The sequence below is a fragment of the Bombina bombina genome, chromosome 4, assembly GCF_027579735.1.
Source record: "Bombina bombina isolate aBomBom1 chromosome 4, aBomBom1.pri, whole genome shotgun sequence".
NCBI lineage: Eukaryota > Metazoa > Chordata > Amphibia > Anura > Bombinatoridae > Bombina > Bombina bombina.
The window spans coordinates 605,545,583-605,559,903 of record NC_069502.1 but is presented as its reverse complement, the minus strand read 5'-3'; the positions used below and the strand labels follow the sequence as shown (position 1 = coordinate 605,559,903).

At 39.9% G+C, this 14,321-nt stretch overlaps 1 protein-coding gene across 2 annotated transcripts in view; it reads left to right on the top strand.

The window, feature by feature from the left end:
- ATG5 (autophagy related 5) overlaps positions 1 to 14,321 on the top strand; it is a 555,868-nt gene that overhangs the window by 217,264 nt on the left and 324,283 nt on the right. For both annotated transcript variants that reach the window (XM_053710590.1, XM_053710589.1), the window contains exon 6: positions 6,941 to 7,035. In XM_053710590.1, the coding sequence (XP_053566565.1) occupies positions 6,941 to 7,035 (95 nt within the window). The remainder of the gene's footprint in view (positions 1 to 6,940; positions 7,036 to 14,321) is intronic.

The window sequence follows — 14,321 nt, the reverse complement described above, 5'->3', positions numbered from 1 at the left end:
TTGTTTTTTTTTCACTACCTGAACCTGATATTGATGGAACTGTGAGCTTAGTAACTAATTGTTGATCTTTTCAGGTTATTCTCCATATATCTATACACAAATATCACTGTCTGGCTTATAAAATATGTTGGCTTCTAAATTTTAAACAGATTTGTTGATCCCTGCTCTGTTTGAAACATTAGGGAAGTTTTTTGAATTATCTCTTGGGCAGAGGCCAGCTGTTGTCTAATTTCTGCAGTTCACATCCTGGGAGTGTTCAATTAGGAAGCAGAATTTCTTAGTCCTTCATCCAGGGAAACGGTCTTATCATCCAGTAGTATTCAATCATATTATGGATCTTTGGGGTCTCCTGGAGGTAGATCTGATGGCCTCTTGGTTGAACAACAAACTTCCCAGGTACTTTGCAAGGTCAAGGTATTCTCGGGCAGAGTCTGTGTATGCTCTGATAGCTCCATGGTCCTTTTCAGCTTGCTTATGTGTTTCTTCCTCTAGTACTTCTTCCCAGAGTAACAGTTGCCCTCCGTGGCCTGCTTTTCTGAGGCCAGATCTTCTATGACAAGGTCTGTTTTCCTGTCAGGGTCTGAAATCTCTAATCTTGATGGCATGTAGATTGAATGGTTAGTTCTTAGGCATAAGGGTTTCTCCTATTCTGTGATTGAGGCCCTGATTAAGACTTGGAAGCCAGTTACCAGGAAAAATGATTATAAAGTGTGGGAAACTTTTATTTGTTGGTGTCTTGATCATGGTTTTTCCTGGCATTCTTTCAGGATTCCTAAGATTTTGCAATTTTTGCAAGATGGTTTGGCTACAGATTTATCCGCTAGTTCTTTGAAACATCAGATCTCTGCTTTATGTTTTGTTTCACAAAATGATTGCTAATCTTCCTGATATTCATGGTTTTGTTCAGGCTTTGGTTCGTATTAAGCCTGTAATTAAAACAATTTCTCCGCCTTGGAACCTGAATTTGGTGTTGAAAGTTTTGCAGGCTCTTTCATTTGAGCCTATGCATAAAGTGGACATTGTTTCTTTACTGGAAAGTCTTGTTTCTTCTGGCTATTTCCTCTTCTAGAAGAGTTTCTTAACTTTCTGCTCTTTCTTGTGATTCTCCTTATCTGATTTTTCATCAGGATAAGGGAGTTTTAAGAACCAAATTTTGATTTTCTTCCTAAGGTTGTGTTCTCGAATAATTTTAAGCAGGGAAATTGTTATCCCTTCTTTGTGTCCTAATCGTAATAATTCTTCAGAGAGGCTTCTTCACAATTTGGATGTGGTTATAGCCTTGAAGTATCATGTTACTAAGGATTTCAAATAAATGTTGTTTGTTTGTTCACTTTTTTGGTTCAAAGGGAGGTCAGAAAGCTTCTGCTGTATTTTTGGCTTCTTGGTTAAAGCTTTTGATTTGTGAAGCTTACTTGGAGGCGGGTCAGACCATTCCTAATCAGATTACTGCTCATTCTACTGGATCAGTGGCTACTTCTTGGGCTTTAAGCTTCTGTTGACCAAATTTGTAAGGCAGCTACTTAGTCTTCTTTGCATACTTTCACAAACTTCTACCATTTTGATGTTTTGCTTTTGAGGAAGCTTTTGGTAGAAAGGTCCTTCAGGTTGTTGTTTCTGTGTAGTTTGCCTGGTTGGTTGTTTTTAAGTGCATGAAAAAAAAAAAAGAAAAATATCTGTATTGTCTTTTTAGGGTTCTGGATTTAGTTTCCTTATGGAAAAAATATGTTTTTTTATCCCACCCTGTCTTTTTATTACTCATGGACTCTCCACAGCTTTGGTATTGGTTCCCAGGAGTAATGGATTGTGGACTTTTATCCCGGCTCCTATATTTTTTGCTCTTTGTCTTTTCCTACCTTTTTTGCTGGGCTATATGTCAAGAGTAACTACCATAGAGGTGGGATGAGTTATATAGAGCTCTGTGGGTTTGGGAATCTTTGCTTCCTACTTTGCTTCCTACTTGCTTCCTACTAGGAAAGTAATTCCCATGAGTAATGGATTGTGGACTCTTACCACCATTAAATAAATACATTTAGCAGGTATGCATAAATTATGGGGTTTTTATATATATATATATATATATTTTAAGGCAAGGCAAAATATTTATGTGCTAGTTTGCCTTACACTTACTGTTTTCAGGAATCAGGCTGTTGTAATATGGAAAATATCTTAACTGGAATAGCCTGATATTTACACAATTTGTCTTTTGATGCAGTTGGATTTTGTGTTTGGAGAAAAGCATTTGCAGATTTAGTTTGAAAGCAAGTGCCAAAAGTGGCATTTGCTTCTTATGCACATTAAAGGAGACCAAATAATATGTTGTGTCTAATGATGCATTGCGGCCAATTATTTATTTTCATTTTAAAGTACAACAGTTGTTTATGATTGGGCATATATATCATACTGGTTATGTCTTCTTAGTTATTTTTACCTCTTTCCTTGCTGGCATACATTAAATGTTCTTATCTTTTGTAATCTAATAGTGTTATTTGCAATGCTTGACACTTTCACTACTACAGATCCTTTCACTGTAGTGAAATGAGTTATACAGATGGATTAATGTCAATAACATGTTTGAGTTACACAGACAACGTCATTCTCTAGTTCGAACCTCTTCCCCTAATTGTATAGTCGTTGTTGTGGCATTCACATATGTTTTATTTTATGACATACCCCATAAAACATACTGGAGCAGATTTGTATGTATGTATCACTGCTGTGCACAGACAGGGAAATGTGTCATATTTTACAGGAACACCTCGTTTCCTGAAGTTTTATCTCCTTTTTTTTATCAAATCCTTTGAATTACTTACATTTTTTCTTAAAGGATGTACCTAGTTCATTCTATACATAAACATTTCTAACATTTCAGATCATAAACCATTTTATTTCTGTTTTTATTTAGAATTGAATGTTTTTTTATATTCATGCAAGAATTTGATCTCAGTCATGAAAATGAAACTCGCCATCAAAGAATAGACTGTTTTGTATTATATAATATTATTAGACTGTGGGGTGGAGGAGTTTTTTTCTCTGAAATTCCAGGATTTTAATGTTTGGTTTGGGAACAAAAACCTTTTACATTTCCTATTTTTTTATTGTTTTTTTTTTTTTTATAAATCTTTTTATTGAGGTTTTGCATAGTGATAAACAGAAATAAATAACACATTTCGCATAGAACATAATACAATAGTGAGAAAATGGCAAAATAGACAAAATTCCAAGTAAATAATATAGTATGAGCCTCTGAAACCTCCGTTTTATATTTTCAACAGCTTTCATAAATGACTAATTATCCAGCCTCTCGTGGGCTAATTGGTATAGGACAAACTGATGAATTGTGCTAGTCATATCAATGGCCCTATAATGTCCGAAAGCACCAGGGGGTATAAGTCTAGCAGCGGATAAGCACCGCTTAAGGTATATATTCTATTTTCACGGCCACTTTTGCAACCCAAGAAATATCGTCAGTGGATAAATACCGCTAGTATGAAATGAATAGGATTAAAACAATATAATATCATAGAATACACATTATGAACAAAATATCTGAACATGGAGCTAATTTATTATATTTGAGTCTACCTTTACCTTCTGCAGAGAGCTGTCTAGAGGGGAACACGGTTTGTAGAGATATCCCATAGTTACCCCAAGCGGTCGATAAATAATTCACAAACTAATACAGGTATCTATTTGCAGATAGAATAAATCAGGGCTATAATTCTCATTGCTAAAAATCTCTCCAGTATATTTAGGGTACTTTAAATATCATTCAGGTAGGCAGTAAAAAAACTAGTATTCGTTTCTGCTAGGTTCTACAAATCCTCACTCTCCCTCGCCGGCTGAGGGAGAAGGAGGAAATATGTTGTCGTATGCAGAGAGGGGGAGATAATAGAGTGCAAAAGTGTCATATTACAATTAAGAGTGGGGACCAGGTACTGGAAGTAAATCTCTCGCATGCCTTTAGTTCCGCATAGCCAGACAAAGCTGCCCTCTTGGGAATAAGTGTGCCTGGGTGCTGATCTCTCTTCTGCTCCATGGGTTTGATAACCGCTTCCCCTCTAGGTTCCAGCATAACTGATTTTGTGTATGTGTGGCGTATTAGCATCTGAAGACTGTCGAAATTCTGACACATTTTCTGCTCTAAAGCCCTTAATAAATCACATATAGATTTATGAGCATCCTCCATGTTCAGTAGTATAATAAGTAATCGCAGTGTAATTCGGAATGCGTAACCCGGGGGATCCAGGCAAGGGGGGGGGGGTGTTAGAGTTGTAAAAGTAGGCCGCCGCCTATGATCTTAACAGTCTAATTCAGATCACTAGGAGCCCTTTCACGGCTTTTTTTTTATTGTTCTGATCAGCATAAGATATATATTCAGTTCTCGGCTTCTTTAGTCTGTATGATTTTCTGGGCAAAGGGAATTCAGTGGATTGCTGGATCTTCTCTCAGAGCTCCTAGAATTGCGGCCATATTCATTCTCAGCTTGGGCACGCCCCCCTCCCCTTTTTTTATTGTTTTAATATTAGAAAATGTTCAAGTGTACATGGTGTGTGAGTAAGTGTAGTTTTTGCTTGGTATTTGTGTAGTGTTTAGGAAATATAGTGTGTGTGTATGTAGTATGTGCTGTTTTTATGTATTGTATGAATGTGTGTGCAGTAAAATGTTCTGCAGGTACTCACTGCCCTCCATCAACAGAACCCACGCAGACTAATATCTGGCACTACTGCTCCTACAAATCAATAGCTACTGAGCATGTGTTAAATAATTTTCAGCTGTTTGCTGATACTAAGTGAGATAGATAGATAGTATTTATAACCATTTATCTACCAAATGGATGTCATCATGTTGATTTGATTACTTTTGGCTCTCTAATGCTGTGTGCTGCTTTACAATCCTCACTGGGAACATTAGGGTTCATGCTGACTGAACTACAAAATATGTACAGTGGTGCAAATGCGATAAGTCCTTTTACGCTCTTCCTTGGAATGCATGACACACACATTTTATGGTTGTACCCGTTTTCAGAGCTGTACATGATTTCTTTCAAGATTTCTTTATTCTTCTGGTGAGATCAGTCTTTTTACCTTTTAGGAATATGTTTAACCCCTTAAGGACCAGCGACGTACCCTGTATGTCGCTGGCCTTTTTTTGGGACTTGATTGTTTTATAGCGCGGTCTTGCCACCAGCGTTGAGACTGCTCTATTCCACAAAGCCTGCTGGAGGGAGGGCATTAATAGCGTGTTCTTGCTAGACTTGTGCTATTATGTCCTGAAAAAACCCTTAACGACCAGTGACATACAGGGTACATTGTGGTCATTAAGGGGTTAATTTATATTGCTGCTTTCATATGTATAGTATCTAGTCTAAGATGGTAAAAATATCCGTTGCAGTATTCTCAGTGCGTTATTAGAACATCTAATTGACATTTGATTGGCATGACAAGTCTGTTACTACATTTTTAAACATTAAAATATCCCACAGGTCATAATTACATATCTTTCATTGTTCTATTTGATGAATTAAATATGTGCTTGTCCACTGGATCTCAAAAGATCCTGGGAGTCATTCAAGGCTTTTAAATTTTAGTTCTGATTTGTCAATTTTCTGTATCGTTTTGTTATATGCTTATAAAGATAGCTAATTAGCATATAGTTTTTGTCTGTGAATTCTAACTGCATTGTAGTTTTTGCACCTAGGGTCTAGCATGAGTGTGCACAGTGACCTTATTAAAGGTATTTGAAACCCAAACGTTTTCTTCTGTGATTCAGACGGAGCATACGATTAAAAAAACGTCTGTTATCAAATTTACTTTGTTCCCATGATATTCTTTGTTGAAGCGATACCTAGGTAGGTGTCTGGATCACTACACGGCAGGAAATAGTGCTCTTGCAAATGGATAACATTCTAGCTAAACTGCTGCGCCTTCATGTTCCTGAGCTTTTTTCAATAAAATATACCAAGAGAACAGAGAACATTTCATATTAGAAGTAATTTAGAAAGTTGTTTAAAATGCCATGCTCTATCTTAATCATGAAAGGAAAATGTTGGGTTTCATGTCCCTTTAATCTGTTTCAGTTTCAGATACAAGTAATAATTTGACTTGATACGTCAGTTGTGTGCAGTTGTCCTTTTGTATCATCAGTAAGTAAGGTACATTATTTGTCAGTTATTAACTGCTAAAAAGATACTTATAGTGAAATATCTCATGGGAGCAGGCCCCAAGTTACTAAGTTACTTCTGTAATATTGTGCACACGTGCAATTTGTGAAACATTCATTGTAGCCCCTATAAACTTTTCGGAAAATGAAACCAAAGATTTTCTTTCATAATTCAGATAGAGCATGGAATTTTAAACAACTTTCTAATTTAGTTCTATTTTCAAATTTGTTTCTTTTTCTTGGTATCCTTATCTGAAGGAGCAGCAATGCACTAGTGAGAACTAGCTAAACACTTCTGGTGAACCAATGAAGAGAGATATTTATTTGCAGCCACCAATCAGCAGCTAGCTCCTGGTAATGCATTGCTACTCCTGAGCCTACCTAGGTATGCTCATTAGCTAAGTATACCAAGAAGCAAATTGGATAATAAAAGTAAATTGGAAGGTTGTTTAAAATCACATCCTCTGTCTGAATCATTAAATAAATATTTTGGATTTTATAGATCTTTAAAATTCACCCCTTAAAAGTTTGAAAGTAGGGTGGAGGACCCCTAAGGTAAGTGAGGCTAAAGGGGGGTTGATTTTAGAAAACATTCCATTAATATTTTCTTTTTTAAGGAAATGTAAAGAAAATATATAGGGTTTTTACTGTTAAGATGTTTGTTATTAATTCATTAAAGGGAAACAACAACAATTCTTTTAAAAATGAACTTTTTGTTTAACAAAAACTATAGTCTTGCTGTGTATTACTATGTGAAATCTTATTTATTTTTAATTTGTAGATAAATTTGATCAATTTTGGGCTATAAATCGAAAACTCATGGAGTACTCCGCGGAAGATGCAGGATTTCGGTATATCCCATTTAGAATATACCAGGTAAGAAATATACTCTCTAAAAGATTCTGTGATATTCAAATTATCATCTCAAAATTTGTTTTATCTTTGTCAAGGACAAGTAACAAATAGCATTCACATTAGGGTAACAGTCCTCCCACTCAAGTGGTTTTCTGGAATTAGCTCTATTCTATGACATTTTCACAAAGCTATGTGACTGTGATGTTTTCAAAGCATCATGCCAGCATTGATCCTTTAAGTGGTGGCGTGTTATGGCAAATTAGCAGGACTTATATGATGATGCCATGATTTAATAGGGCAGCAATTTATATAGAAGATTAACCACAGTTAACTCTCTAAACATTGCAAGTATTTTTTTGAGCTAGTTGAGAGATAAATGTACTTAAATTAAAAATTGGGCATTTTTAGAACCGTCACTTACATGATATTGGTACCATGATCAATAGAGCTGGTAGCTTTGTGTTTAAGGTTGATAGCTAGAATGCTACAATTATTGTTTTCCACACATAGAATACAATTTAATTTACATTTCTTCTGTTAAGTGTGATCAGTCCACGGGTCATCATTACTTCTGGGATATTACTCCTCCCCAACAGGAAGTGCAAGAGGATTCACCCAGCAGAGCTGCATATAGCTCCTCCCCTCTACGTCACTCCCAGTCATTCTCTTGCACCCAACGACTAGATAGGATGTGTGAGAGGACTATGGTGATTATACTTAGTTTTATATCTTCAATCAAAAGTTTGTTATTTTAAAATAGCACCGGAGTGTGTTATTATCTCTCTGGCAGAGTTTGAAGAAGAATCTACCAGAGTTTTTGTGAGGGGGAGGGGCCGTTTTTTTGGCGCTTTTACTACGCATCAAATATTTCAGTCAGCAACTCATTGTATTCCCTGCATGATCCGGTTCATCTCTACAGAGCTCAGGGGTCTTCAAAACTTATTTTGAGGGAGGTAATTTCTCTCAGCAGAGCTGTGAGAATTATAGTTTGACTGAGATAAAAAACGTTTATTGACTTATCCCCTTCTCTGAATCTGGATCAAGAGACCAGAAATTCTCTTCTATGGTGGCTTTCTCGGCCACATCTGTCCAGGGGGATGCCATTCAGCAGACCAGACTGGACAATTGTAACAACAGACGCCAGCCTTCTAGGTTGGGGTGCCGTCTGGAATTCTCTGAAGGCTCAGGGACAATGGAGTCAGGAGGAGAGTCTCCTGCCAATAAACATTCTGGAATTGAGAGCAGTTCTCAATGCCCTCCTGGCTTGGCCCCAGTTGACAACTCTGGGGTTCATCAGGTTTCAGTCGGACAACATCACGACTGTAGCTTACATCAACCATCAGGGAGGGACAAGAAGCTCCCTAGCTATGATGGAAGTATCAAAGATAATTCGCTGGGCAGGGTCTCACTCTTGCCACCTGTCAGCAATCCACATCCCGGGAGTGGAGAACTGGGAGGCGGATTTCTTAAGTCGTCAGACTTTTCATCCGGGGGAGTGGGAACTTCATCCGGAGGTCTTTGCCCAAATACTTCGACGTTGAGGCAAACCAGAGATAGATCTCATGGCGTCTCGACAGAACGCCAAGCTTCCTCGTTACGGGTCCAGATCCAGGGATCCAGGAGCAGTCCTGATAGATGCTCTGACAGCACCTTGGGACTTCAGGATGGCTTACGTGTTTCCACCCTTCCCGTTGCTTCCTCGATTGATTGCCAGAATCAAACAAGAGAGAGCATCAGTGATTCTAATAGCACCTGCGTGGCCACGCAGGACTTGGTATGCAGACCTGGTGGACATGTCATCCTGTCCACCTTGGTCTCTACCTCTGAAACAGGACCTTCTGATACAGGGTCCCTTCAAACATCAAAATCTAACTTCTCTGAAGCTGACTGCTTGGAAATTGAACGCTTGATTTTATCAAGACGTGGGTTTTCTGAGTCAGTTATTGATACCTTAATACAGGCTAGGAAACCTGTTACCAGAAAGATTTACCATAAGATATGGCGTAAATACCTATATTGGTGTGAATCCAAAGGTTACTCTTGGAGTAAGGTTAGGATTCCTAGGATATTGTCTTTTCTACAAGAAGGTTTAGAAAAGGGTTTATCTGCTAGTTCATTAAAGGGACAGATCTCAGCTCTGTCCATTCTGTTACACAAACGTCTGTCAGAAGTTCCTGACGTCCAGGCTTTTTGTCAGGCTTTGGCCAGGATTAAGCCTGTGTTTAAAACTGTTGCTCCACCATGGAGTTTAAACCTTGTTCTTAATGTTTTACAGGGTGTTCCGTTTGAACCCCTTCATTCCATTGATATAAAGTTGTTATCTTGGAAAGTTCTATTTTTAATGGCTATTTCCTCGGCTCGAAGAGTCTCTGAATTATCAGCCTTACATTGTGATTCTCCTTATTTGATTTTTCATTCGGATAAGGTAGTCCTGCGTACTAAACCTGGGTTCTTACCTAAGGTAGTTACTAACAGGAATATCAATCAAGAGATTGTTGTTCCTTCTTTATGCCCAAATCCTTCTTCAAAGAAGGAACGTCTACTGCACAACCTGGATGTAGTCCGTGCTCTAAAATTTTACTTACAGGCAACTAAGGAATTTCGACAAACGTCTTCTCTGTTTGTCATTTACTCTGGGCAGAGGAGAGGTCAAAAAGCTTCCGCTACCTCTCTTTTTGGCTTCGTAGCATAATTCGTTTAGCTTATGAGACTGCTGGACAGCAGCCTCCTGAAAGAATTACAGCTCATTCTACTAGAGCTGTGGCTTCCACTTGGGCCTTCAAGAATGAGGCCTCTGTTGAACAGATTTGCAAGGCTGCAACTTGGTCTTCGCTTCATACTTTTTCCAAATTTTACAAATTTGACACTTTTGCTTCATCGGAGGCTATTTTTGGGAGAAAGGTTCTTCAGGCAGTGGTTCCTTCTGTATAAAGAGCCTGCCTATCCCTCCCGTCATCCGTGTACTTTTGCTTTGGTATTGGTATCCCAGAAGTAATGATGACCCGTGGACTGATCACACTTAACAGAAGAAAACATAATTTCTTCTGTTATGTGTGATCAGTCCACGGGTCATCATTACTTCTGGGATATAACTCCTCCCCAACAGGAAATGCAAGAGGATTCACCCAGCAGAGCTGCATATAGCTCCTCCCCTCTACGTCAGTCCCAGTCATTCTCTTGCACCCAACGACTAGATAGGATGTGTGAGAGGACTATGGTGATTATACTTAGTTTTTATGACTTCAATCAAAAGTTTGTTATTTTACAATAGCACCGGAGCGTGTTATTACTTCTCTGGCAGAGTTTGAGGAAGAATCTACCAGAGTTTTTTACTATGATTTTAACCGGAGTAGTTAAGATCATATTGCTGTTCTCGGCCATCTGAGGGAGGTAAAAGCTTCAGATCAGGGGACAGCGGGCAGATGAATCTGCATTGAGGTATGTTGCAGTTTTTATTTTCTGAATGGAATTGATGAGAAAATCCTGCCATACCGTTATAATGACATGTATGTATACACTTCAGTATTCTGGGGATGGTATTTCACCGGAACTACTCTGTTAAAAGTCACTAATCCTTTTAATAAGTATTTATCATGTTAAACGTTTTTGCTGGAATGTAGAATCGTTTACATTTCTGAGGTACTGAGTGAATAAATATTTGGGCATTATTTTCCACTTGGCAGTTGTTTGGTTTTAATTGTGACAGTTTCGTTTCTCTTCACTGCTGTGTGTGAGGGGGAGGGGCCGTTTTTGGCGCTCTTTGCTACGCATCAAAAAATTCAAGTCAGTTACTCTTATATTTCCTGCATGATCCGGTTCATCTCTGACAGATCTCAGGGGTCTTCAAACTTCTTTGGAGGGAGGTAGATTCTCTCAGCAGAGCTGTGAGAATTTTATATTGACTGTGAATAAAAACGTTGCTCTGTAATTTTTATGTCAAATTTAATTATTGTTATTTTACTAATGGGAACAAACCTTTGCTAAAAGTTGTGTTGTTTTAAAGTTTGATGCTATAACTGTTTTTCAGTTCATTATTTCAACTGTCATTTAATCGTTTAGTACCTCTTTGAGGCACAGTACGTTTTTGCTAAGAAAGATTATAACCAAGTTGCAAGTTTATTGCTAGTGTGTTAAACATGTCTGACTCAGAGGAAGATATCTGTGTCATTTGTTCCAATGCCAAGGTGGAGCCCAATAGAAATTTATGTACTAACTGTATTGATGCTACTTTAAATAAAAGTCAATCTGTACAATGTGAACAAATTTCACCAAACAGCGAGGGGAGAGTTATGCCGACTAACTCGCCTCACGCGGCAGTACCTGCATCTCCCGCCCGGGAGGTGCGTGATATTATGGCGCCTAGTACATCTGGGCGGCCATTACAGATAACATTACAAGATATGGCTACTGTTATGACTGAAGTTTTGTCTAAATTACCAGAACTAAGAGGCAAGCGTGATCACTCTGGGGTGAGAACAGAGTGCGCTGACAATACTAGGGCCATGTCTGATACTGCGTCACAGCTTGCAGAGCATGAGGACGGAGAGCTTCATTCTGTAGGTGACGGTTCTGATCCAAACAGATTGGATTCAGATATTTCAAATTTTAAATTTAAATTGGAGAACCTCCGTGTATTACTAGGGGAGGTCTTAGCAGCTCTCAATGATTGTAACACCGTTGCAATACCAGAGAAACTGTGTAGGTTGGATAAATACTTTGCGGTACCGGCGAGTACTGACGTTTTTCCTATACCTAAGAGACTTACTGAAATTGTTACTAAGGAGTGGGATAGACCCGGTGTGCCGTTCTCACCCCCTCCAATATTTAGAAAGATGTTTCCAATAGACGCCACCACTCGGGACTTATGGCAAACGGTCCCTAAGGTGGAGGGAGCAGTTTCTACTTTAGCTAAGCGTACCACTATCCCGGTGGAGGATAGCTGTGCCTTTTCAGATCCAATGGATAAAAAATTAGAGGGTTACCTTAAGAAAATGTTTGTTCAACAAGGTTTTATATTGCAACCCCTTGCATGTATCGCGCCGATTACGGCTGCGGCAGCATTTTGGATTGAGTCTCTGGAAGAGAACCTTAGTTCATCTACGCTAGACGACATTACGGACAGGCTTAGAGTCCTTAAACTAGCTAATTCATTCATTCGGAGGCCGTAGTACATTTAACCAAACTTACGGCTAAGAACTCAGGATTCGCCATACAGGCACGTAGGGCGCTGTGGCTAAAATCCTGGTCAGCTGATGTTACTTCTAAGTCCAAATTACTTAATATACCTTTCAAGGGGCAGTCTTTATTTGGGCCCGGTTTGAAAGAAATTATCGCTGACATTACAGGAGGTAAGGGCCACGCCCTACCTCAAGACAAAGCCAAAGCTAAGGCTAGACAGTCTAATTTTCGTCCCTTTCGGAATTTCAAAACAGGAGCAGCATCAACCTCCACTGCACCAAAACAGGAGGGAGCTGTGGCTCGTTACAGGCAAGGCTGGAAGCCTAACCAGTCCTGGAACAAGAGCAAGCAGGCCAGGAAACCTGCTGCTGCCCCAAAGACAGCATGAACCGAGAGCCCCCGATCCGGGATCGGATCTAGTGGGGGGCAGACTTTCTCTCTTCGCCCAGGCCTGGGCAAGAGATGTTCAGGATCCCTGGGCGCTAGAGATCATATCTCAGGGATACCTTCTAGACTTCAAATTATCTCCCCCAAGAGGGAGATTTCATCTGTCAAGGTTGTCAACAAACCAGATAAAGAAAGAAGCGTTTCTACGCTGTGTACAAGATCTGTTATTAATGGGAGTGATCCATCCGGTTCCGCGGTCGGAACAAGGACAAGGGTTCTACTCAAACCTGTTTGTGGTTCCCAAAAAAGAGGGAACTTTCAGGCCAATCTTAGATTTAAAGATTCTAAACAAATTCCTAAGAGTTCCATCGTTCAAAATGGAAACTATTCGGACAATCTTACCCATGATCCAAAAGGGTCAGTACATGACCACAGTGGATTTAAAAGATGCTTACCTTCACATACCGATTCACAAAGATCATCACCGGTATCTAAGGTTTGCCTTCTTAGACAGGCACTACCAGTTTGTAGCTCTTCCATTCGGATTGGCTACGGCTCCAAGAATCTTCACAAAGGTTCTGGGTGCCCTTCTGGCGGTACTAAGACCGCGAGGGATTTCGGTAGCTCCGTACCTAGACGACATTCTAATACAAGCTTCAAGCTTTCAAACTGCCAAGTCTCATACAGAGTTAGTTCTGGCATTTCTAAGGTCGCATGGATGGAAAGTGAACGAAAAGAAGAGTTCCCTTTTTCCTCTCACAAGAGTTCCATTCTTGGGGACTCTTATAGATTCTGTAGAAATGAAGATTTACCTGACAGAAGACAGGTTAACAAAGCTTCAAAATGCATGCCGTGTCCTTCATTCCATTCAACACCCGTCAGTAGCTCAATGCATGGAGGTGATCGGCTTAATGGTAGCGGCAATGGACATAGTACCTTTTGCACGCCTACACCTCAGACCGCTGCAATTGTGCATGCTAAGTCAGTGGAATGGGGATTACTCAGATTTGTCCCCTACTCTGAATCTGAATCAAGAGACCAGAAATTCTCTTCTATGGTGGCTTTATCGGCCACACCTGTCCAGGGGGATGCCATTCAGCAGACCAGACTGGACAATTGTAACAACAGACGCCAGCCTACTAGGTTGGGGCGCTGTCTGGAATTCTCTGAAGGCTCAGGGACTATGGAATCAGGAGGAGAGTCTCCTTCCAATAAACATTCTGGAATTGAGAGCAGTTCTCAATGCCCTTCTGGCTTGGCCCCAATTAACAACTCGGGGGTTCATCAGGTTTCAGTCGGACAACATCACGACTGTAGCTTACATCAACCATCAGGGAGGGACAAGAAGCTCCCTAGCAATGATGGAAGTATCAAAGATAATTCGCTGGGCAGAGTCTCACTCTTGCCACCTGTCAGCAATCCACATCCCGGGAGTGGAGAACTGGGAGGCGGATTTCTTGAGTCGCCAGACTTTTCATCCGGGGGAGTGGGAACTTCATTCGGAGGTCTTTGCCCAAATACTTCGACGTTGGGGCAAACCAGAGATAGATCTCATGGCGTCTCGCCAGAACGCCAAACTTCCTCACTACGGGTCCAGATCCAGGGATCCGGGAGCGGTTCTGATAGATGCTTTGACAGCACCTTGGAACTTCGGGATGGCTTATGTGTTTCCACCCTTCCCGCTGCTTCCTCGATTGATTGCCAAAATCAAACAGGAGAGAGCATCAGTGATTCTAATAGCG